Source organism: Dipteris shenzhenensis, chromosome 17, assembly GCF_047967505.1.
Source record: "Dipteris shenzhenensis isolate YYH24624 ecotype China chromosome 17, Dip_SZ_1.0, whole genome shotgun sequence".
Taxonomy (NCBI): domain Eukaryota; kingdom Viridiplantae; phylum Streptophyta; class Polypodiopsida; order Gleicheniales; family Dipteridaceae; genus Dipteris; species Dipteris shenzhenensis.
In genome coordinates, this window is record NC_141612.1 from 56,492,410 (window position 1) to 56,518,791 (window position 26,382).

The 26,382-nt window shown below is 41.9% G+C and overlaps 2 protein-coding genes across 7 annotated transcripts in view; both read right to left on the reverse strand.

Moving 5' to 3' along the window:
• Nucleotides 1-4,664, reverse strand: part of LOC147892345 (uncharacterized) — a 36,382-nt gene extending 31,718 nt beyond the window's left edge. For all 3 annotated transcript variants that reach the window (XM_087387875.1, XM_087387873.1, XM_087387874.1), the window contains exons 1-2: nucleotides 4,463-4,664; nucleotides 3,142-4,299 (exon numbers count right to left, since the gene is read on the reverse strand). In XM_087387875.1, coding sequence (XP_087244001.1) covers nucleotides 3,142-4,264 — 1,123 coding nt within the window. In that variant the 5' untranslated portion in view covers nucleotides 4,265-4,299; nucleotides 4,463-4,664. The remainder of the gene's footprint in view (nucleotides 1-3,141; nucleotides 4,300-4,462) is intronic.
• Nucleotides 4,665-17,782: 13,118 nt separating this feature from the next.
• Nucleotides 17,783-26,382, reverse strand: part of LOC147892346 (uncharacterized) — a 125,355-nt gene continuing 116,755 nt past the window's right edge. Inside the window, exon 10 of one of the 4 annotated variants that reach the window (XM_087388406.1) lies at nucleotides 17,783-18,059. In XM_087388406.1, coding sequence (XP_087244532.1) covers nucleotides 17,906-18,059 — 154 coding nt within the window. In that variant the 3' untranslated portion in view covers nucleotides 17,783-17,905. The remainder of the gene's footprint in view (nucleotides 18,060-26,382) is intronic. The other 3 variants (XM_087388404.1, XM_087388407.1, XM_087388405.1) reach the window with 3 other exon arrangements.

The window sequence follows — 26,382 nt, forward strand, 5'->3', positions numbered from 1 at the left end:
AGTGTAGAGAGGCGAGAGCCCACCTCACATGCGAGTGAGCTCTGAGCCATCTGACATCATCTCAGTCGCAACGGATCTTCCGACCATTGACACTCAGTAAGATGCGAGCTTTCCTCACACACAAGATGGATGAGATTATCAGATCATTTCGAGGAGGAGATCGGACCTCTGGATGGGGTTCCTATCGGAGGGGACGCCACCTATTCCCATCACTAACAAAGGTGTGGCACACTTATGCATGTTCTCTCTATGATGCCCAGATGCACGCACCACTAAACATGTCCTCTATGGCCAAGCCCACTACCTGTCACTTCTTCACTAAACAAAATGTACGGGATGCACTCCGTGGCTACACAACTAGAGAGCACAAGATCATGAGGACCTACAGACTGAGCGCTTTGCACATGGGCAGGAGGTCTTAGCTCCGGTTTTAGCACAGATGTTCAACCAGGCTGTATGCCACGGCTTCCCACCTGCTTGGAGCACTACTACTATTGTGCTGATACACAAAGTGGGGAACCCTAAGGATACTGGGAACTACCGTACCCTCATGATTGGCCACATATTGGCCAAGATTTATGGGTGGTACTAGAGATGGAGCTCAGCAGTCATATAGAGGCTCGGGGGCAGTAGGCACTAGGATAGGCAAGATTCCAAAGGCAACATTCCACTCTAGATCACATCTTCACTCTGAGGGCTATCATTGAGGCGGCGAGGTCCAGACACCAAAAAGTCTACACTTGCTTTGTAGGCTTTCGAAAGGCCTTCGACACTGTCCCGCGATCCCGCATGATCAGGAGACTACACTAGATGCTAATTCCAGAGACGTCGATTTGGGGTCTGAAATCCAGAGCTATGCTAGTCAACTAGGCCTTATCCATGCCCGTTAAGTGGAGCCAACAACACGTGCAGGCCATCAGTGAGCTGAAGGGAGGGGGGTAGAGCACACGGGAATAATAGCTTGGATGTCAGAAAAGGCAAGGCAATGAGCTGATTCTAGGGGCGAGAAGGATTCCCTCCCACGGCTCTTTATATGAATCTTCCATCAAGTAACATTAAACCACACTCCACACGCAATAATGGGTGAAGGCCACCAACTCCAATACCCCCCTGTGGACAAATCCCCGAAGCACACACAACATAGCCAAGCCACCACTCGAGAGTACTCCATCAAACAGGTCACCTATCTAAATTGACCATGTGTCCAATCGCTTGACCACCTCATGACCAAACAGCACCAGGTACCACGGCCATCTGTCACAAAAAACGTGCAGGCCCATCAATAGCTGCCACCAAGCCTGACAATCGCCCATGGCCACCCCAGCTCAAGCCACTAGAGTCTTCTGAAGTCCATAAGGAAACACAATGTACAGTCGCACATGAAATGTCAGGAGCCACCACCGTCAGTCGCACACAAGATGCCATGGGCTGCCACATCCTGCCACAGTGCAGAAGTCAACACAGTCTGCAGGGGTTCCCCTGCTCTGATACAATGTTGATGTGACATATGTTAACCCAGGACACGCCGAGTACAGGGGGGCCACTGCCCCGCCTCCTAGCTATGCAGCCTCCAGAGTTTCCCAAAAGATCCCAGGATGGATACTCTGGAGGGTCTTCATGTCCTCATTATATTTAAGGACCACCACAATGCACCTTTGTATATGGGACTGAAGTCCCCCTGTGCACGTGTCAACCAGCACGGGTCCCCCCCTTCCAATAAGCCACATTAAACCACACTCCACATGCAACAAGGGGTGGAGGCCACCACCTCCAACATAGGTATTGCCATACTTATGTAGGAGAAGCCTTTGCTCCACATTCCTTACAGAACTCAAAACAATCCATCTTCAGCTTGAGGCTGCTTTTGTTCCAACGGTCTTCTTGATTTAGATCACTGCAACCTCCAGCTTGCATGCACATGTCTTACATGGTTTAGAGCCATGGATTTTCCAAAGAATTAGACTGACTCACCCCACACAAAAAAAGATGCAATAGGGATAGCCCTCCCATGCTAAACAAATTGTCTATAGCAGATTCTTATCTCGCCACGTTTTTCATGGAGCGGGTTGCAATGCTAGTATCCTTGAGGGCAGGGATGCTTGCCACTTGAGACAGATTTATCCTCCCTTCACATGTCCCTACACACAAAACCCAATAATTTCTCCAAACACATCGCAAACTCCCTCTTACTGTTCATCCAGACAGGACTAATGCAGAGTGGTAGCTACATAAAACCCAAAAAACAAAGTCCTTGGTTTGCAGGAGAGAACTACAATAGACAAAGATTGAGATAAGTCAGCATGCTTTAGTCATATATTTCAGAAGCTAAGCGATTACGATCTACACAGAATTCTGAATAGCCAGATGTTATAAACACAGAATCATAATTTTTCATAAAGAGAACTGAGCAAAACGATCCATCCAGAGTCTTGAATAGCCAGATGTTACAAACACAGAATCAGAATTTTTCATAAAAAGAACTGAGCAAAATGATCCATCCAGAGTCTTGATCACTGCAAGGACTTCCACTTCCTACAGACATTCCTCAAAACTGCCTTGCATAGCGTAATATAACTTTTCAAATCTGAAAATCTGCTGAGCTAAAACAAAAAAGCTGCCCAAAATCTACCATCCTTGAGTTGTTAAGTAAAACTTCCAAGAGCATGTGAGATGCAAGCACACCATATATTCCTTTTCACAACCTGCAGTATCAGAACGCAGCCACAAATTTAAGACCTAAAGTACAAGCAAAATTTGTTTGCCCAAGACCTGCTCAGCCCTCGTGAGGCCTTAACAAACAGATCTGCTTCACTGTAAGCCATCTAGCACTTCCAGTAGACCAGACATGAACCCACATCCATGCCCACTTCTCACGAATTTCTACATGGGGTGCTTCGGGAGTTACATCAGATTACCGTGACCTAGTTGGATACTGCTTTGAGCTTTGGGATATAATAACATGTGGCTTGAAAAGTAGGTCAATGACACCTGCCAAAGTCTATTCAGAGTCCCTAGTACCTCACGTTAAGGATATTACCTATTTCTCCATAAAAGCTTCTCAAGGTACATTACGAATGTCTTCTTCATGCATTTCCTCCACAAACAGAAACTATGTAAAATTACAAAAGTTGGGGAATTTACCAGTGTTCCCTTTTCGTGCATCACCCAGGGTATTCTTATGCTCCTCCAAAGCTTCAGTATCATCCTTGCTGACGGATTTTGCAACATCCTCAGATTTTTTGGGCTTCAGCGATCCGTCTGACCTCCTGGACTTAGAACCATCCTCTATACGCCAAGACTTGGGGCTCAGATGAGCACCAGGATCGTTCATCTTTCCTCGCTTTCTATCTGACTCGCTTATACTTGTATCTATCTCATAGGTATGCGATAGCTGGGCTTCCACATCAAATTCTTTGTGTGAAACATCTTTTTCCAACCTCTTTGCAGACACTCCTTTCCTAGAGTTGGCTTTAACAAAATCAAACGCATCTGACGCCAAATTTTGTCCCTTCAACTCTATAAGATTGCTATCTACTTCGGGAGTAGACTTATCGGTATCATTCTCGAGTAGCTCTGAATGGTCTCTGCGACGGCTCACCTTGTTCTTTATACGAATAGTGGTGTCACCAAGGGTTGTATCCACATGTCCTACTCCGAGGGTATCTATCACAGTGATCGCTTTGTTTGTGGACGCAATTGCTGCTCGTACCTTTCCCTTCCTGTTCTTTCCATCGCCGTCACCTTTAAACTCTTTGCTACTGAAGCCATTCCCTTGTACCTCCAGGTTGTCGAAGCCGAACTTGGAGCTCTTATATTCGTGCAACTGCGATTCCTCACGAACAGGCTCAAAAAGAGAGAGAGTTTCGTCCGCACGTGAATCTCCACCGTCCCAACGATCCAGTGAAGAAGGGGTGGTAGTTGCGACATCGGCATCAACGAACGCCGCTATGGCTTCCTTCTTGCGTTTTGATGAAAACTGAACACCGATCACATTTTGAAACCCCTTCTGTGCTTCCTGGTGACTTTTCCTCGTGACTCCACGGGGCATAGAGTCTGCATTCTCTGCATCCTGCTTGAGCACAGATGGCCCTTCCACATGTGGCGGCAAAGGTTCCATCATCCATGGCGAGGAATCGGAATCTGGCAGCGGCCCATGCCTCAAATTGGGCTCGATATCGTAGTCGACCGGCTCTTCGAGCTTCTGTTTCTGATGCTGTTTATGAGATCGATGGCGAGAGCCACGATTTTTACGTCCAGAAGGCATAGCTCCTCCGCCTTCAATCCGCTTCCATAAGCGCCCTAATGCAGCAGAATTTTGACGAAACAACAAGCGAAAATGGCTCAAAAACTGCAAATTAGCATGGTACACCCAAACGCGTAAGAAGCAGGGGCGGTGGCAAGCAAAAACCCTGTTTGAGGCAGAAGCGGAAGAAGCATTCTCACAAAAGACAGGATGCGTTACCTGGAGAGGAAGAAGCGGCCGCGATACGAGGGAATTTTGCAGGAGCAACAGGAAGGATATGGGGCAAAGGGATGGGATATGCAGTGGGAATGCAGCGCGGTGTTATGGCCCAAAACGAAGAAGAAGAAGAAGAGTAAGGTGCAGGAGGCAGGGGAGGGAGTATGATGATGATGATGATGATGATGAAGCAGCAGGCCTTCCCATTACATTACATTACATACCAATCAACCCACCCCAAAAAAAATGCCCTTCCCTTCCCACCTTGGTACATTCGTTTGTTCATATCATGTACAGGGGAATGGACCGGGCCCTATCCGGGAAGCAAGCGGCCGACAGTCGTGAGCCATTGGCCGGGCACTTTTTGACCCGCACATGGCTGACCACGAGCCATTCCTCCACGTGGAGGGTCCTCCGGAGGTGATTGGAATTTTAAAAAATTATGTTGTGGGTCCTTGTGGTGGCCTAGGTCACAAAATTTACTCACCTCAAAGGGCCAACCATATTCCTATTCTAAAAATAGCTTGATCCAATTGCTGAGATTTGATCTCAACCAACCCGAGACCTTTACATAAAAGGAGGATCAAAGTCAGGATTAGCTCGATTCAATGAACTAGAGGAGCATGGAGATCTCACAATACACCATCGAAGCAAGGAGAGGTTTTTTATCGATGGATATTTATTGGAGTGACCAAGCACCCACTTGAAGCTACATGTATGCTTTATGTGTTTTTTGCCACAATGGCGAATTAGTCATCACAATATCTTGCCATTTCGAAATATTTCATTCGTACTACACGCCTCCCTTTGAACTTTGCGTATACATCCTCATTTTGCTCAACAATTCATGGGCTTAAGGCCTTATGACATTGTGGTAGTTTTGCAAGAAATGGGAAATTTAATGCAAGGTAGTATGTGATCTCCCACCTTTTTTCCCCATTTGTTTCCCTTAAAACCAGTGAGCTCTTCATATCAACGATTTTATGGGAACTTGAAGCATTTAAGGGTTGAAATAACATAAAATCCACATTTTCACCAATCATTATGATAATTAACATGGGAAATTAGTTTTCCCCATAAAAACCCTTTGTCATTCACACTACTACACAATTTTTGAATCACATAGTGAGTTGATTGAGTCACAGATCAACAAAGTCCTTAAATCCATCCCTAACTGTGTAAATTAATCGATCAATCCTTGAACTTTGGCTTTTAAAGCTCCACCCTCAATGCAAAATCTATTTTTGGTTGGCTTAATTTGTGGATGAACTACACATTGTCAGACACGTGATAATTCACATCTATTTGCATAGTGGTACACTCGTTGAACCATCATTTTAGTATGAACCCTTCAACTTGATGCATGTTTTTGTCTCCAAATCGTGGAGGGAAACCTTTTGAAGCCGCCACCCTATTGTAACTTCGCTTCTCAAATGTCATTTACAACTATATTATGACTATTAAATAAAAAACAAAATGCATATTAGCTTGCTTAGCCAATCTCCTCCTCTTGGTTGCAACCTTGGCTAAGAACATTGCCAAAATGAAATGCCATGTAGGAGCTCGGAAAATATGTTGAAGGGGTACCTCAAATATAGCAAACATATATCACTAAAGCATTCCACATATTCAATAAACTTTTATGAATATCACTGGATTTCAAAAATCTTGCTTCACAAAGTGCATTTAGCGATAAATGTTCCTTTTTTGCTTTACTACAACTAACTATAAGCTATACAATGGATGCACACCCAAAATTGTTCAAGAGCATAGTTTATCATGATTCCACAAATGCATAACATATGCAATTCATAGATACATTCCACAAGGTGTAGTTAAAGGGACAATCTGTAGATCATAGCTGCAAATATGTTTTCAGTAGCACACCAAGGTCTTCTGTTAAGTAGTACATTGAGACCATCAACATGTCTACTCTACATGACATATTTGACAGTACATTTGTTGTGGTAAAGGGTTAGAACACAAACAATCAAGTTTGATTGTGATGAGGAAAATATTACTTAGGGTTATAGAAATAATATAAGGTAGGTAGGATATGCTAAACCTCACATAAGAAAATGAGGGCGATTTGGTATTGTATTATCCAAAAGCTGTGATGCAAAATAAAAAGGGATGCAAATTTGTTAATGATACCTTTTCACACCTTCTACTCTTACAATATCCCCAGTTTCCTCTCCCCTTTGGTCCACTAGTTCAAACTAGATCTAAGTTTTTCCAAACCAAGAAGACAATTTCAATAGATAAAGAGAATGAATATGGAATGGAAACCTAAAATTAAGGCTTTACATTTGATATCTTGAATAATTATGTTCTATCTACATGCCTTTCATGAACCAACAGCATGTTTCTACCATTGCATACCATACAGTTTAAATTCTTTGTTGATCACAAAAGGATGATTAATGCAATGTACATGTCTCCTTCACCCTTAATGGCTTCTCCCTCCTTTTGTTTGCATTGCTCAATATTTGTGTTGGGAATGCATACAAAATGGCTATCCAATTGAGAGGTTTTCCAAAATGAAAGTAAATTACTTTCCACATTTTCCTAGTAGCATGACATACCACAAACAAATGAAATCTATATTCTATGGTCCCAAGCATTTGCCAACTCATATGTTGCTAAATCTGATTTTCCAAACTTCCAAGTGAAAGTGATATCTTCCAAGTGAAAGTGCTATCAATTGTCTTCCATCTTATATTCCTTATTTTAGAGATTGAGGTGTTGATCAAGGGGCTAGCCATGTGTCCTTCATTTAGCTCTTCTCCTAGATTTGCGAAAACATATAGGACACAGTCCCACATGTCCTACTTGCATGATGAGAGACTGATGCAAGTTGTTCCCCAAACCCCCTTCCTCCTTCCCAAGCTCTACCTCTCCCCCTCATGACTTTGCCCATGCACGTGCTCTAATAATCTCCTTGGTTCAACCTCCAACCCCTTTCTTTAAGCTTCAATTTCTTGCCTGTAAATCTCTCTCTGATTGTTTCATGTTTCCTTCTTCATCTTCAACCCTTTCATTAGCCTTCCATCCCTTTGCCTGTAGCTTGCAGGTGTTCCTGATTGGTTTTTTTGTGCCCCTATTCACCCTATAGCCTCTTCCTCCCTTTCATTTTACCTTCAATCACTTGCCTGTAGCTTGCGCAGGGACAGTTGATAGTTTCATGCCTCAGCATAGGACAAACCATTGATGAATTACTTGCACGGGGACAATTGATGGTTTCATGCATTTTGTTATGTGCCATGAGTACTTCGAGTTGCCTTCCATTTCTATCAGTGCTCTTCCTATCATCTCTCCTCGAACGTCAAAACGATGCAAGAATTGTGAAAGTCGATTGTCATCTCTTCTCACATTTGTGGTACCTAGCTCCTTTATCGTGTTGTCATTGTTGATAGTTTGTCCTATGCTGAAGAGCAGCTGGCTAGCTCTCCATCCCTCATCTAGCTTCCCCCAGGATCCCATCAAGGCCAAACCTCCTAACCAATAGCTCTCCTTGCCCCAGCATCCCAAATCTCAAGCTTCTAATGTACATCAGCAATTGCTCGGGTTGGATCAAGCCGATTGTAAGTCACCTGCAGTGTTTTGTTGCCTTTGCATTAGAGTCTTTGGGAATTAGCAGTTTATTCGCGATTCCAAATCAAAAGCATAAGAGTTTGCATCTTGAGAGCTAAGAAAATTTATTGAAATTGACCAATTGACCTTTTTGTTGCCAAATCATCCCTGTTATTGTGGTTTGCTCAAGCATGCATCTTGTAGACATGAGTTTCAATTGGTTTGATAACGTTACAACTGTTTGATGTAGTTAATGAAGATACTCTTCTTGCATTGGTGCACAAGGAATACAAGGTTGGCAATTTTAACCAAGCATTAAAATTGTTTTAATGTTAATGTTATAACTATTTGATGCAGTTAATGAACATCCTCTTCTTACATTGGTGCACAAGGAATACAAGGCTGGCAATTTTAACCAAGCATTAGAGCATTGTGAGGCAGTGCATGAGGAAAACACATTGCACACACATTAATGCTCTTCTGCTATTGGGTGCAATCTATTACCAAGCCTGTGGTTTTGAGGCTGGCTATGGAAGTTGGGAAGCAATTTCTTGGCTTGCAGTAACCGGCACACTTGATGTTAGATATTAGTCCTCTTGGGCTCTCCCATCTAGATCTTTCCCTTTTTTCTTACGTGATTTATGGCCGCCACTTTTATTCTTAATTGTCAATGGTATGTGCAATTCATGTTTTTGATTGCTCTTTGTCAAAATTTATTGGGAGAGGCATCTAGGATTATTCTCATAGGCAACATAGAATTTAAATCTCAAATATTTAGGATTGCTGCTAGGATGAGATTATATGAAGATAGTTTACGTTAAGTGGAGAACTAGTAATTGGAGAACAAAAGATCGAAGCAGAATGTGATGAAAAACCATAGGGTGTACAAGATGGACTGAAGTTCGAAGCCCAGATGTTTCCCTTGCTCAAAGCTCTAGGTACATAAGCAAGAGTTTACAACTAATGGAGGATGAATCATTGTAGATAGGGAATAGCGAGAACTTGATAGACCCTCAAAATAGCAAACAAGTAATGCAAAAAGGCTAGGAAGCATACAAGAGTAGGATATAAATGTGGAATGTGTGGTTGCAAGAAGTATTTTTGGGCACAATAGCAAGCAATGCAAATTTGGAAGCCAAAAAATGAATGAAGTGGAGGCAAGCAGAGAGATTGAGATTAGTATGTATCTTGCAAGGTAAGGGATGATAGAAGAAGGGATGATTTTTTGTGTGGACTTCATGCATGCATTTAAAAATCCTTTCGAGCTAAAAAATCATGTTCAACTGAAGGGTGCGGCTATCCAATGTACCACGTCCCTGCTCTATCGATCAATTTCACCTCGCTTTTGTTTCCATATTAAGTGTTTTTGCTTGCCATTTCTAGCTAAAGCACGAGATGAAAACAAAAGATTTTGAATCCTTAATGGTTAGTTATGTGATTGAGAATACTCTAGAGTCCATGGAGAGGAGGCTTCAGATTGAGTATTGTGTTGTAGAAAACTTCGCGGGAAGTACGTGGACAAGCGTGTGGTTGTGTCCCTCTTGAAGAAAATTGTGTAAGGGATTGTGATTATCGTGGAGGTGAATCTATTTTATGAATCCAATGGAAAGTGATGCTCTCAAAAAAGGAGAGATCCAAAGGGTATTCGAGCACTAATCTAATTGTTTTATGAGAGCTGGAATCGCGCTGTCTTATGGAGATTGATATGTTAGATTTCCATAAATTAAAGGAACAAATCTAGAGGTCGAACCTTGGGGGAATCACAAGAGGAAACTTATGATATCACGTGAGTGTACAATAGGGGGGTTTTTTTTAATGAGGCATAAGCTTATACATTAGGGGTGGGGGGCCTTTTATTTTTTCCCAATATTGAATTTAAGTTAGGGGGGCCATGCCATATTTAAGAGGGGGGGACATAGTATAGGCTACCTTGGATAACTAGTCCAAACAAGTTTGGTTTTGTGTATGGTTTTAAATAGTCATAGGGAAAGTAATCTAAATTTTCTTATTGTGCGATCTAAATGCTTGAGAAAGAATGTAGATTTAAGGAAAGGGGTGACATAATAGAATTTTGGTGGTATCTTATAAGCTTAAATAGGGGTGTTTTATCATCCTACATGGATCTTAGATAGGGGGTTTTCTTGAAGTTCATGCACGTAGGTGACGTCCCCCTTTCATGAAGAGTGAATCCCCCGGGGGTCGAACACTCGGAGAAGGTATGCCACATCACCATAACTTTGAAGGCCAAGAGTCCAAGATTTTTTAGAGCCCATCGGAGATGGGTCATAGTACTCATATGTGATTAAGCATATGTGGAATTGTTGTCAACTACCATCCATATGTGAGCATATGTGAAAGTGCTATGAGCTATCTTCCACATGTGCTATTAGCTATCTTTCTATATGTGATTAAGCACCCAGATAAAGTCTTCAAGGTAAAGAGAAATAGCTTAGATACAGAAAAGACTATAAGTCCTAATTATTTTAAGAAGATTAGTCAAGCACCACCTTTCCATTACATATCTTATCCTTATTGGTAAGGCTAAACTTTTTGCTAATCTCATCCCAACTTTTTCCCTTTCTTGAGAGTTTATCCTTCAACTGTGTGCCACCAACTTTGGAGGCTCTTTGTATACAAGAAATGTGCCTTGGACAAATCGTGTGTGAACTGTTGATACCCAAATGTTATCAAGGAAGGAACCTTTGCAAAAACAAAAAACAAAACTTGAGCTTTAACAAATTCATAAGAGTTTTATAATGGTTTCCAAAAAAGCTACCTTTATATGAAGGATGGATTAGGATTACACAAAGTATAACAACTTTCCATTTTGGTTTTCTAATTGGCTTGGGCATTTTCCTCCTGAAGAGGGAGGTGCACATTTCATCATGCTCCTTTAGGGATATGAAAATCCACATGGTTGCTAGTATGTCCCCATAACTTTGAAAAAAGGAAAATTCCTATCCAGCTACACTTCAAAAATTAGCGATTGCCCACCTTCCTTCTTAACTCAAGTACAAACCTTCCTTCTTCCTTAGTTCAAGTACAAACCTTCTTCCTTAGCTTAGTCTATTAGCTACACTTTGAAAATCAATAACAACCAACCTTCCTTCCTCTTTAGTGCAGACACACTTGTCCTCTTGAAGGGACCGGCCCTTCTTGAGCCAAAGATGCACTAGGGGCGTCCGAAACCGAGAAGCTAGGAGAGTCGATGAATCAATCCTTGTCAAAATGGCCCACTATCCTGATCATCTACCAATGAAGCAAATCTTGGCTCACATCCATCTTTAGGTCTCCCTCTCCAATTAACTCGAGGAGCCATTCCCGATCCCACTTTAATGAAACTAGCTCAGTCACTCACTGCCTCGCCTAATCATAATCCTTAACGGTACCCCTGTCCTGGAAAATTGTTTTTCCCCCACATGAATACGTAGAGACTTTATATTCAGATCAAGGCTGAGCAGTGAGGCCTTCCTCATGACCAATGGCCCTGAGAGGAGAATATGTCCAGGGTTGGCGAGCTTGCTATCGCTATGATTTACACGCTCTCAGAGTCGTGCTCATGCTAGAGCAGCGAGACTGTGGATTATAGGAGGGAAACTCCACATATGGAGCACTCCCAACGTGGGCTGGCGAGATCTGCAATCACGATAGTCCTCCTATGTCCCGGGTCTTGAGATGCTTTCCATAGCCATGTCTGCATGAAGGAACCAGGATATATTGCACTATTGGCAGTGAGCTCCTGCTGCAAACACAAACGCGAGATACAGTATATATCAGCTTACGTCCTGCGATTAGAACGACTCTGGTATTTTTCGACTCTGGTATTTTTCGATTAGTGATAGACAGAGGATGCGATATATTCAACCACATTATCTTACTTGTTATCGTTGTTACGAGACTGCTCCAAGTTATATTAGTATTCAATGTTTTAGAAAAGACATCATGTAAGGGATTGTCCACGGACGCTCGGAGATGAGAATATGTTTTGACCGGCCGAATATATTGTAGTGGTGATCAACGACTTCCCAACGTGGTCCACAGAGACCTTACCAGTAGACTCCGTGACAGTCAAGGGTGACACCAGCTCGATAAGACCTAGAGCATAAACCAATATCTACATTGAGGCACGAAAGGAGAGCATGGAGCATTGTTTTAAAGGCCGAGTAGGAAACGAACACTCCTCCTATTACAGACCCCACACTGCTGGTCGAGGCAAAGACAAGCACTGATTACCGGACTGATTATCGGTAGTTTAGTAGTCTAGCTTACAGTAACAAACTAGTAAGGATGGGGTGAGAGCACAACTTATGTGCGAGGATCTCCCTTAGCATTTCTAAGTCCCCACTGGGACCTTGGGGTGGATCTAAAGGAAAACCCGACTTAAAGATATCATAAATAATAGAGTAAGGAGATGGTTCCCCACAACAGTCATCAACGTCAAAATGCTACCAAACTAAGGAAGGAGGGCATACCGTGAGCCCAAGGATATCCCAAAACCCATGAGACCCTAGATACATCTTCACGAGTGCAGGCGCAGGACTGTAGAGGGACATAAAAGAGAATTTGACCACATATAAAAGAACTTGGATGGTGAATAAGGAGGCCTTTCTTCTCTAGTTAGTCCTTATAGGAGTCTAGCCGAATATTCTTGACCACTAAGAGTTTGTATTGCCATTTGCTAAAACATTTTATTGTCTTATACGAAGAAACTCCTTTACTGCCACTTACTGTATATTTATATTAACATCTACTATATACTTTTAGAATGTATGTGCCATAATGAGAATAAATGCAAGTCAAATTGGGTGACATGGATAGTAAGTGTGTGTTAGCATGGAGGCTTGCAATCCCACATTAAAAGGTCCTAGTTCTAACTTGCCCTTTTTGTGGATGGATGCAGGTGAGCTGACATGCTTCTGAATGAGATTTGCTGATAAATGGGTTTGAATACCACACTGGCACAACGGTTACCACTGGTGGCACATCCAATATCTACTATAGTGTTAATGGGTTTTTTTGGCAAACTTGGGATTATTTAATCCCTCAAGCACCTCCGCTAGTGCCACAAACGGTACTCATTGATGAGACGATGAGGATCCTAGTGCAAGTGCTAGGAAGGAGGGTGATACTGCAAGTAGTCCTTGGGAGGGATACTAATGCCGAACGACTGTTGTCATGGGGAGGGATACTAATGCGTCACACAGTCATCTTGTCACAATCTCTACGCTCATCACTAAGTTCTTAGGTGAAGGAGATCCTATCTCCCACATTGAAAAATTTGAGTAGATCTGCAAGACCTTTGGAGACATTGGTGACATGGATAAATTAGTCCTAAACTCTAGGTTGGGCCATGGGTTCATCCCCCCAACCTAGGGTCAATGGACAGAATTGAAGTTGAACTCGCTGACTGGAGTGACTAAACTAAACCGAGCTAAAGTTACTGAAATGAAACTGAACTGAGATGGGCTGACTAAACTGAACCGAAGTTCAAACTGCAAGAGGAGAGCTAGGTAGTTGAGCAGTTGTGTGTGTGTGTGTGTGTGTGTGTGTGTGTGTGTGTTCAACCTGTATTGCTACTACCTTTCAAATCATTCCCAACCACTTATAACTGAACAATTTTCAGAATCCTTTTATTACCAATCTCTGTGTGCCCTCAAATACAAAAATAAGAAGTGAAGTGGGGGGCTCAAATACAAAAATAAGAAGTAAGCGAAAAATTAAGGGACTTTGAAAAACAACAACGGAGGAAAAAGGAAAAAAAATGGAGATAAATACTAGAAAAAATTAACAAAAATAAATACATAGTTAGTTAGCAGATCGTTTAGTAAAAAATAGGTTTAAGTAGTTTAATTAAAGGAGGTTAGGGGGTTAGGAGTAGTTTAATTAAAGGGGGTTAGGACTAAAGAAACAATTAGGAAACATTGGGGTATGCAAATTTATGCCGGCCTGCATGGAACCTACCAAGATAAAGTTATTTGGTACCTCGCCCTCGAGCAAGATTTTTTATTCAACTGTTGAACTTTTGCCTGACTCCTAGCGCAAAGACATATCACCAAATGAAGACCATTTCAAATCCACAAGGGTGTATCTATTACTTGAAGTTTGAGAGCTCAAAAAAGCTTCGGCTTGCAACTATAGAAAGGAGAGTTCATGATATGGAGGGTAATGGAAAGCAAGAAGTCATCCATGAGGTAATACAAAAATGTAATGCATCTCCACCGCCGACACCCCAACTAGTTTCTAAAGTGCAAGACACCAAGTGAAATCTATAAAGCAAGAGATGATTAGCTGATGTGAAAATCAAAGTGAACAAAGTTGATCTTTACAAGGAATGAAAGAGCAGGAATCTCATATGATTAATAGAATGATCCTACGTGTTGGGGGTTTAAAACATGGATGCCTTCATGATGATGAAGAGAAAGACATAGACGATATAATCATATGCCTTCATAAGGAAATACCACAAGTTGAATGGGTATATAAGCAATATCTATCAAACTGGCACTCAAACACAAGTCTACTTTAGAGGGAGGGTAGTGAGAGTTAAGATCCTGAGACAAATGCATAAGCTGAGAGGCAAAAAGATTTCGATATCTAAGGAGATCAATCTTAACCAACTCAAACAAAGAAATAGTGAACTCACCAAAGTGAAGGAAGCACGTAAAGCAGGCAAATGGATGGTTTATCGAGATGGACAAACACTAATTACGGATTTCAAATCTAAACCCAAAGGATCTCAATCTTAAATTGATGTTATAAAGGCCACCTTATGATAGTATTAGAATGTAGTTATGCCCTATAATAACTTATTTCTCTGTTATCTAGATGTAGTCAGTCACTTTTTTTATGTTGTAGTTTGTCTCATATACTTGCTGATCCTCATGACAAGCTAGTATCTCATATGAATCAAAAGCGATATTGATACTATAGGTGTGATTATGTAATTTGTACAATGGGTGTGATTATCTATGATTGTTGTTAAAAAGCAATACAAATCAATTCGTCCACTTTAACATTGGCACACGAAGATGCAAGACCATCAAACTTTACTACCCTATCATCTTGGATTGACTAATATTATATATGTAAATGTAATGATGATGATGTACCCAACAATTCAGTCTATCTGATAATCAGATACTCTCAAACAATAGACCTTGTATCTAAGAAAATTTATATTGCTCAAGCACATTTGATTTGGATCTCCTAAGTTCTAATTTGTCATATCCATTATAGCTCAACAATGATCCAATTATGGACTTCTTTGGCTGAGTGGACCCAAATTTGAATAGGAAAATCTATCCATTAGCACAGCAAAAGAAAAAAGGTTAACTCAAAAAGTTGACACCAATCATCTCCATGGCAATAGCTTGGATGGATCACCATCATTGATGAGAACTCTTTTGCACCTAGTTTGCCTCATGTTTCCTAGTTTGCCTCATGTTTACCAAGATCTTTGGAGGCTTAGTGTGGCTTTTGATGTTACTTTCAAGGAGGTAGTCAATAAAACACGCAACGAAAAGCAAGCGACCCATAAAAATGAGCGAGATTAAAAGAAAAAGTGAGTGAGCAAGCCCTTCTTTTTAAAGATGCTTGAAATTTTGAATGTCATCAAATGTACTCATGGTTATTAAGTCGTGTGTGAGTTTTCTACACTATTTTCATGCTTGAGCATTTAGGGCTTATTATAATTTGAAATTTCCTACAATGAATCTTTCAAAAAGAAACCACTCTAGCATGAGGGTAGCTCATGAATATGCAAGACACATTACCTTGTGTGATGCTTGTGCAAAAAATCTTGCAATGAGTCTACTTCAAGCCCATCAAGCCCATCGAGCTAGGTTGTATGTAGAGAGACAAGCATTGATGATGCAAGTTAGGCGACAAGGAGAATTGAAACCATAGTGTTGTCACAAAATATGATTAATAAATTGGGGAGAAGTGCAAGCCATGGTGTGCCTGCCCCATGCTTCAAGAAAATGCCCGCCCCATGCTTCCAAAAAGGGAGGCAACATTCCAATGGCATTAAACAATGATTGTATTGTTTTGCAATAGTAAGTAATTCATACATGGATTTGTTCTGAGAAACTGTCCAAGTGTATGGAAGATTGCATGTGGAACATATCACTGACTTTGGATGAGACGGCCAACTGGATGACAACAAGGTTTGTAAGACTGATGATGCTGATGCAATTATGGCACGCCCCTCTCATGTGCAACAAAACAATGCACCAAGCCATGTTTGAACATCTTCTTGAATGGGAAGTTAGTGACATGGAGAACAAAATCGAATAGTTGGTATAAAGCAAATGGCCTGATGTTTCCGAATTAGTCCGACTTTGTATCCTCTCAGTAGACCCAGGGGAACGATACTTGAGATGGCAATCCAGGAGAAAGCACCTATACTCAGATCAGCTAGAATGATGAATAAAGAATTCAATTAGAGTATAAAGAAGGCGAAGATAGAGATTTGGGAGGTTCTAAGAGAGCATTATTATTGCCAACGAGATGCACGTGCTTCATTTTTGTCCAACTGGTTTACTTGCCAAGGATCGGACATACTATGAATGATTTCAATGTTCCCGTGTTGTATGTGTCTTGACCTCACACAAAGGGAAGCAAGAAAGAATCCTTACAAGAACATATACTTTGTGTTCATAGTTTTGCTCGAATCAAGTGAAGCCATACATCAATTTATGCATGAGTTAGCTCTTTCAAAGGTTGAGTTGTTTCAAGCTTTATGTATCAAAAGAACCAACCTTCAATGGAGTTGATGAAAAAGCAAGGTCTTTTGCATTGTTTTTACTATAAAGGTCGATTATATAGTTTGCTATCCTTCCATGTGTTGGGATTAGACGTATAGGAAGTCTATGATATGTGAACCTATAGTCTAGGGCTCTTGAATCATATACATGAGCTACTTTGTCCTTCGCTGTTGCAATGTTAGTGTGAGCAAGTTAATACCCATGCGCACACAGCTTAATAACCAAGAATACATTTGTTGCAAAATTTCAAACATCTTTAAAAGAAGGGCTCGCTCGCTCACTTTTTCTTTTAAACTCGCTCGTTTTTATGGTGGTGCTTGCTTTTTGCCGATCGCTTTATCGACTACGAACTTGAAAAGTGAATATGAGCCACACTAGGTGCAAAAAAGTTCTCATCAACGATGGTGCTACAACCAAAATCGTGTGGACCCCATAAAGCAATGGCTTGGCATTCCCATCCCTTGCCTAGTCGTGTATAAGCCTAGATGGCCAACTAGAGAAAATCCAAAACCCTTGGATCCATCCAAGCTGTTGCCATGGAAATGAATGGTGTCGATTTTTTGAGTTGACTTTTTTATCTTGCTGTGCTAATGGATAGATTTTCCTTTACAAATTTGGGTCCACTACGCCAAAGAAGTCCATAATTGGATCATTGGGGAGCTATAATGGATAGGAGAAAGAGAAATTAGCATTTAGGAAATTCAAATCGAATGCGCTTGACCAGTACGAAATTTCCTTAGATACGAGGTCCATTGTTTGAGAGTATTTGAGAATTAGATAGACTGAACTTTTGGGTACATTGTCATCGTTACGTTTACGCATATAATATCAATCAGTTTAAGATATACCAAACCTACATGATGTGGGAGTAAATTCTGATGATCTTGTATCTTTACGTCAAAATTGAGGTGGTGGAATTGATTTCCATCGCTTTTTTACAACAATAATACATAATCACACCTACAGTACAAATTACAACCTTGAAAAGCCAAACAAATTTCAACTATAGAACTTATCGAATATACAACAATATTTTTTTTATGAACAGAGATAAATATTGTACATCTTTAACCTTTTTGCTAAATACATAGCTACCATGGATTTTGTTTCACATAAAAATCCTTCTCAATAGTAATGCTGAGACCAGAATCAAACCACTTCCAAACAGGACCAAGGTAGCATAGAAGAAAGCATTTTCTAATTTCTTCTTCAATTTGATTTTAGAAAAGGGAACATCAGACCAAAGAAGTTGATACGCAGTCCTGCACAGACAAGGTTACTTCGTTAGGACTCTCAAGTCATCTCTATGAATGAGATTCGAGCAATTGAAAGAGAAGAAGATAATGATAAGTAACACAGGGAATGGAAACAAGGGCATTCAATCACAAAGTTCAGAAATACCCTTGCTAGATCCCCACTCAAACATAAGAAGCGATCTAACAGATGGATAAATGATGAGTCACCAAGGGAGAAAAAAAAGATGAAAGAATAGACGTTCTAAACAATGGGGGAGCAGTAATTAAAAAGGAGGACAAAAGGAAAGAATAGGAAATGCAGAAACGTTTCTGTTACATGTATCATTGATTGTGAATAATAAAGAGCATAAGCCCTCTGAGATAGAGAAACTTAATGACTTAAGTGGAACAAAAAAAATATCAATCTTCTACATACTCAGCTGTGAACATCTCTAAAATTACCCTTATTTTCATCCAAGTAGGCTTACATTTATATTTATGAGGAAGGGAGAAGGACTTTAATTGGGGACATGGACACTAAAGCAACTTAGCTTAAGTATGGAGAAATAGATTGATGATGAAGAGTAAACCTTAGATGAAACAGAAAAAATAATAGAAATGGGTAGACCTTTAAATGAAAGATCATACAACTCTTTCGAGGATGGTTTATTCACAATACTACAGAATCACTATCAACGAATGATACTGATAGAATGAACAGCTCTAAAATGGGGAAAATGATAATCTATTCCCACATATGTGCTGTTTCTCACATTAGATGTTTTTAGAAAATAAATCAAGCACAAAAAAAAGAGCACTTTAACTATCTGAAAGTTTTGATGCCAACCTCTGAAGCAAATCTGTGAACAGGACAGAATTGAAGAAACGAGATTCAACTGACCCAGTTAGGGGTATGTAGATGATAAATCAGAAGGAAAATGAAACCAGTTCAACACCAGGTTTAGTTCACCTATCTATATCTCCCCTAGAGACAAGTCTTGATTCCTGATACTCATGTCACTAGCCATGCAGAAATTATCCATCATTGTTGGCATCTTCATGGCAACTTGCCCCTGGGGTCCAGGCTCACAACATTTACATGTTGAATTCTAGATTCTTCCATTTTTCATTCATAGGGTTGACATCCTCAATGATGAAATCCGAATGCTTATTAACTGCTTGGTAAAATGAATCTTGCCCGTGCTCTCTTTGCTTATTCACCGCCCAGCTGTCATTCAACTGTTTTTGGTTTAGTGTCTACTGCAGTTACGTTCAGAATTCTACAGCAAAAGCCAATTTCTCTGAATCACCTAGAGAAACTGGGCTAGCTTGCCAATGCCTTATGTTCTGCAGAATTTTATAGCCTGATAATAGTGGGGAAAAGTTCTCCCACATAGTTTGTTAGAATAACATATCCTTGAGGGATATATCATCCACAGCACTTGTTTGACCTTCTGTATGGCAAATTTAAGTAGAATGCTCTCCACTACTTCAACCTTAAGTTGATGCTGAAATATCAAAGACTGCAGACAAATCTGTTCAGTAAATCATAACTCTGTCTCATATTATGAATCCAGATAAGCCACCTGAACAGAAAGCTTCCAAGCTTGTTTCTGTGAACAAAGCACACCATCTTTGTCAAACAATGGGCTACTACCAAAACCCCAACGTTACAGCTTAGGTCCTTGGAAAAGTCCATGGAGAAACTTTCTTATTTGGGTATGGTACCTCCACTGGATGGAGTAACACTAGAGATTTCACCTTCTAGTTTATTAACTTGACACTCAAGATCATGTCACATATTCGTGTACATCCTTATTCACTAGATATACTTGTTGTGGTCGCTCAACTCACCAATGGACCAGTGGTCTAGGTAGCAGACTTGATGTTGTATTTAACTGACACTGGATGGAGTACTATTTTATTAACTTGACACTCAAGATAATGCCACATATTCGTGTACATCCTTATTCACTATATATACTTGTTGTGGTCGCTTAACTGATAAAAAAACCAGACTTGATGTGGTCTCGGTAGCAGACTTGATGTGGTCACTTGACTGGCCAAGGAAGTAGACTTGATGTGGTCACAGTACCAAAGTTCATATGGTACCGAAGTACCAGTTTTGAGGTGGTCACTTTGAGAGTCACCACCAACATACCAGACTTTATGAAAAACAGAACCAGACTTGACATCATCCCCATACGGGAGTTCATGTGGTCACGGTCTCAGAGTTTATCAGGCAAATGGAAGACTAAATGCTAGTTTTGAGGTTGTCACGTAAGTGATGCGTGTACCAGAATTGTGGCACTGGAGCCCTCAAAGCACCGGTTGTGGTTCATCTAGTGACCAAAGTGCCAAACTTATTGGGGTACATGAGGATACGGGATGTGTTGTGGTCGCTTGAATCAAAGTACCAAAATTGATTATGTTCAAAAATACCATAATTGATATGGTCACTAAGTGAAAAAAAAAAAAACTTGTACAGTCGCTGGGCAAGATGTACCATACATGATATGTTCAATGGAAGCTTTGGTAAATGGACAAAATACCAAACTTGGATAGGTGCATCGGATGGCCAAAGTACCAGACTTCAACAGCTGACCAACAAACCACATTCCAAATGATACAAAAAGAACTAGACTCTAAATGGTACAGAAAGAACCAGACTTCAGACTCCAAATGGTACAGAAAGAACTAGACTCCAAATGGTACAAGAGGACCAGACTCCAAATGGTACAGAACGAACTTGAATCCAAATGTTATAGGAGGGCCAGACTCCAAATGGTTCAGAAAGGTTCGGACTCCAAATGGTACAGGAGAGGATCGGCAAATGGTTCAGGAGAGAACCAGGCTCCAAATGGTACAAGAGAGAACAGACTCCAAATGGTACAGGAGAGGACCAAACTCCAAATGGTGCAACAAGGACGCATCTAGAGATCCAAATGGTCCAATAGAGTACCACACCGGTATACTAAAGGACTGAGATCCAAATGCTCCAGTGAAGTACCACACTCCAAATGGTACAGAGGAAGACCAGTCTCGTGAGTACCTTATGGTACATGAGATGATCCAATACCCTCCTTCAACAAGGCAAATATGAGGAGTTCCCCTTTGATGCCAAGGGTCACTCACTCCAACAACACCACATTTCTCTCTTCTTCTAGGTGGTGCACTTGCTTTTTGTGCGGTGTGCACTTGCTTGTTGTGTTTTGTTCCCAGGTGGTGCAATTGCTTTTTTGGGATTTCTCCCCCAAGTGGTACACTTGCATTTTGTGCTTTCTTTCCCTTCCCATACTCGATGCTCATCTTCTAAGTGTGCCCCCCCTCCTTGTACCTTCTAAACACCCCTTTTCTCATCTCAATCGTTAAAGGAGAGTGCTTGTGTGCAGAAGAATAGGTTCTCATGGTAGTAAGTCTATAGAATCAACCCACAACATTATGATATTCTCACTACCAAAATGTGGGCGGATTATGCTTTTACGCATTCCGATCATGCCCCCTTATGGTTGAGGATTTCTTTTCATGAAATGCCAGATGATAGGCTGTACCAAAGAAGGTTGCTCATTGTAAATAACAGTTATTTGGAGCATGATGCCTACAAGGCAATGGCTTATGATTCTTGTCAGCCTCTTTCGCATCAGAGTTTTATTGATATAGATTATGCCTGGGATGCTTTTGTTGCTAGAATGCAATCGAGTATTTGGGATTATGGCAAAAATTACATTAAGAACTTAAGGGACACTGTTGCTCGGGCCAAAAACACTCCTCAATATTTGACTGAGCTCAGTCATTTTCGGCCTTTGTCTAGGGAAGAAGGGCCAGGCTAGACAATGTCTACAAAGTAATGATCCTAGAAAAATCGCTAAATGGGAGACAAGAGCAAAGAGAAAGGGCTTTCTTAGATAAAGGTTGTTCATCCAAAGAATGTTTCAAAAGCTTACATTACAAGAGACAATCTGCAGGTATTTGCCGAGCCCTTATGCCTAATGGTGTTGGGACTTCCTCTTGAGCTCACCTTGCTACAGCCTGTGTCGCTCATTTTTCTAGACAATTTGGGATTGCAGATCTTCCTTCATAATAAGTTCTCGCAGCACGGCACCAATTGTTACAGCCTGTCTCTCCTATTGTTTCTTCTGCACAAGCTCTGGAGCTAGAAAGTCCTTTCACTAAAATAGAATTATCTGATGCAGTAAAATCCTGTGGTAGATGGAAATCTCCAGCATGGGACGGTCTCACTGTTGAATTCTTTTTTGCATACTGAGATATCCTTAAATCAACTTTGCTGCGTATGATCAATTCTCCTTGGGGAAATCAACACCTGGAAAAAAGGGCTTGTAAAACTGCTTCCCAAAACACAAATTTGTGAATCCTTGGCTGATTGGAGGCCTATCACTCTCATGCTTGTTATCTATAAGATCATCACTAAATGGTAGTTGATTGTATCAAAGGGTATTTAAACGATGGCCTTCATCCCGCGCAATATGGGTTTGTTCCTCACAGGCATATCAATGATACTATTGCAAATGCTTATGTTGGAATAGAATATGCCAAATACACAGAGCATGATGTCTTATTATTGCAAGTTGACATTGCCAATGCATTTGACACAATCCAATGGGATTTTATATCGCATATAATGCATGCATTGGGTTTTGGCCACAAATTGCAGCATATTATTTATTGGCTCTACAGTGACAATAAAGCTTGCTTGCATTCTATCTCGGGATATTTCCGAAGCATGGACTCTTTGTTGTTCAGCTTGTCAAGGCTGTCCACTTAGTGCACTTCTATATGCCATAGCCATGCATCCCATGCTTCAATACATGGATCATCTGGTGGCAACAAACATGCTGCATGGGGAGATTCATGGAAGCCACACTTTGATTGCTCAAGCTTATGCTGATGATTCATTTTTTATTCCTCAGAACACTGAGCAGGATCTCTCCTCCCTGATGCAAGCTCTATCTTTATATGGTTTAGTAGCTGGTCTTCATGTGATTTTTCAGAAATCTAAGTTGTTGCTGTTGCATTCCAAAGCCTGGCATACTCGTTTATGGCCGGTGGAAATTGTTCAACCCACTCAATTGGTTCACCATCTTGGTTACCCCTTGGGTTGGATGATTACTCGTCGCCAACAGTCTGACTGGATACTTGCAAAACTGAAGAAAAAGCTTGAATACTAGAAATTAGCAACTTGGCCGTTGCATGTCAGGTTACGAATTGTTCAATCTATTTTGGTGGCATATATTCAGTTCTACTTGCCTTTGATTATGTTTACCAAGGGAGATCTTACATCTTTTATGTCCACTATTATGGAAATCTTCTGCCGCTCAAAACATGGCAACAAAACTTTGAGATTTCTTGCCCATAAGGGGAAATGATGCTGTAATTCATGCAAGGTTCTCGACCTTGGGCTGCCCTGATGCACCATTTGATCTTACAACTCACCACCCATGCTTTTGGACATTGGCAGCCCACTCAATGGGACTTTCTTTTGGGTTGTATTGTTGGCAAGATCAAATGCTGTCCTTTGGTCTCCAACATGTTAATGGATTCGAAACATATCCTCTTGCATTTGGAATGGCATGGCCGGGATTCACTGTAGAGAATTTCTCTGAGAGCTTATAGCATACATTGATCAAGGGCTTTTTCCCCTCAGCTGGCTTTGCAGGAGCCTAGACGTTCGTATTTCCTTCTTTTTATAGGGATCCAATCGGTTGCAGATGTCATTCATGATGATGGGACCTCCTTTCTTTTCCTTTCGCTGCTGCAAAATATGGTCTTGGCATGCATTACCATTCTATATGGCACACTATTACTCATATGCTTCAGCATTTCCAGCCAATACCGCCACTAGAACTTGATGATCGGCTTCAAGATTGGACTCTTCATTTGCCAGGGTCATCGTGCCGTCCTCTGAGGCTATCCCACATTATTGTATCTTCTTTATATAAAGTTTTGTTGCCCCCGTATATGGGAGGTGGTGCTCTCAGACAATGTAACGCGTGCGGACGTTTTGGCACGTTTTGTGAATACATGCATTCTTCTGTACCGTTTTCAATTCCCTTGGTCTTGTTGACACTCATGCACGGGGTGGGTTGAGTGCACGTGAAAGAGAGGGGGAACGGGGTGAACGTCCAGGCAGGTGCCTGGGTGCTTGGGTGCAGGATGCGTCACGGAGGATGTGACAGGCGCGAGACCCTGGCGGACGGGGGAGACGTGGTCATAGAGACCCCTTGGTACGTTTTCGGTCATAACTTTTGCGTTTGGACTCCGATTGAGGAGCTTCTTAAACCGTTGCGACGGGCACGTCGTGCTCTTCGAGGCTAGGATAGTGGATACCCACGTTGGGATCCCAGGAGGGAGTTATTCAAGCTGAAGCCAGCGTGCGGTTTGGCTACGTTTGAGGGACGTGGAGTCGCCTCGGGAGCTCCTGCGACTAAGGGAGAGGTGCGGTACCTTACACTTGGTATCAGAGCCTCACTCTGAGGCGCATGGTGGGAAAACCGTGACTCGGGGGAGGATCTTGTGGCTTGTGGGCGTCAACCCGCCGCACCAGAGGCTAGACAGGATCAATGAACTACCCGACGAGGGTAAAGATCCAGGCAGGAACGACAAAACTGAGAGAAGAAGAAGAACTAAAGGAAAAGAGAATTTTGAGACCTTGGATGCGGGTCGTGAAAAGAAATTGGACATTGCGGAAACGGCCAACACGGCTAACGATAGAAAACGCGATACCGCCGGTGATACAACCAACGTAGGGGTTGGAGAATCCATTCATGAGGACAAAGGAGCTTGTGTGGATTTTGAAGATCGTGTGGATGAATTCCTCAATGTTGATGATGAAGAAGCTGGAACCAGCGAGGTGGACTCGCACAAAAGTGCTTTTGCGTGGGTAAGCCAAAAGCTTGAACAAGGGGATAGGGAAAGGAAGCAACTGTCGGAAAACATGAACAAGGTTCACGACACGTTAAAAGAGTTAGTGACGACCTTGGGAAAGGGTCAGCCAGAGAGAAATAAGTTCGAACCTCTGAGGAGGAGGAACGCCAGGCTTGAGGTGGACTCAAGGAAGGCAAACTACGAAAAATATAAGCTGCAGTTGCCCGAGAAATATGCCAGAGACAGGGAGTCTCTAGCTGTCAAGAAATGGATCAGGGAGATGGAAGATTATCTGGAAATGGCAGAGGTGCCTACGCGATTCCATCTCAAGATCGCCGTCAAACAATTGTCAAGAAAAGCCTACAATTGGTTTCTAGCCGAGGAGGCTCATGATGAGATAACTAACTAGAAGGAACTAAATTCGAGAATGAAGGCATACTTCATTCCCCAAAACGAAGTGTTCAAAATTCGTGTGACAAATGGAGAAACCTTCGCCACAACGATGGAAAGCTCAGAGAATATGTGAACCGATACAGGCAAGTCATGATCCAGGCCAGAGACATGACGAAAGTAGACCGATTACATGGGTTCTTGTATGGTCTACAAAACTAGACTCGCCGTGAGATTGAGAAACAGGAACCTAAGGATTACGCCGTGGCCTTGAAGATGGTTGAAAGAATAATCGATCTGGAGGGGAAGAGATCCTTCATGAAAGCGAATACTGGGGGCGGCTCGTGGATGAGCAAGCCCGCTCCTAAACCTGAGGGCAGGTCAGAGAGTGTCTCGTCAAATACTAACGCGGCGAGCTCTAGTGGAGCAATGGTGACTCGGAACCCGATGAGAGGTGGCTACGCTGGTCGAGGGGGCTTCGTGAGTAGAGGCGCCAGCTCTTCCGGCAGTAGGCAAGCACCAACAGGGGGTGCTTTGAATGTGGAAAGGACCATTATGTCAAGGATTGCTCGGAACGTGGCAGATTTGGAAGGCCTCGAATCGCCTTGACCCAGGCTGAGGAAGCCGGGGATCATGAAGACATGGGAGGAGTTCAAATCATAGAGATTGACGAAAGAGACTCCTCCTGACTGGATGAACAGCCCAAGATAGGGGCATGCACGGAACTGCAAGATGCATGGCCGCGAGAGTGGCAATGGGCATACCCAACATTTACGTCGATGCACAGATGAACGACATCCCGCAAAGGGTAATGATCGACTTGGGGGCCACACACAATGTGATCACCCTAGAAACAGCTAAGCGCCTGAAGATCAAAACAACCAATCTAACAGATATTCAGGTGGCATTTGAGCAAGGAAAGCAGGACTATGTGAAGATAGCATGGAACGTCCCATGCCAGATTGGAGAATGGAAAGCCAAGATGGACTTCTTGGTAGTCCCCATGGATTCGTATGAAGCTATATACGGAATCGAATGGTGGGGCAAGTTTGTGATCGCAATGATGGGCAAGAAAGTG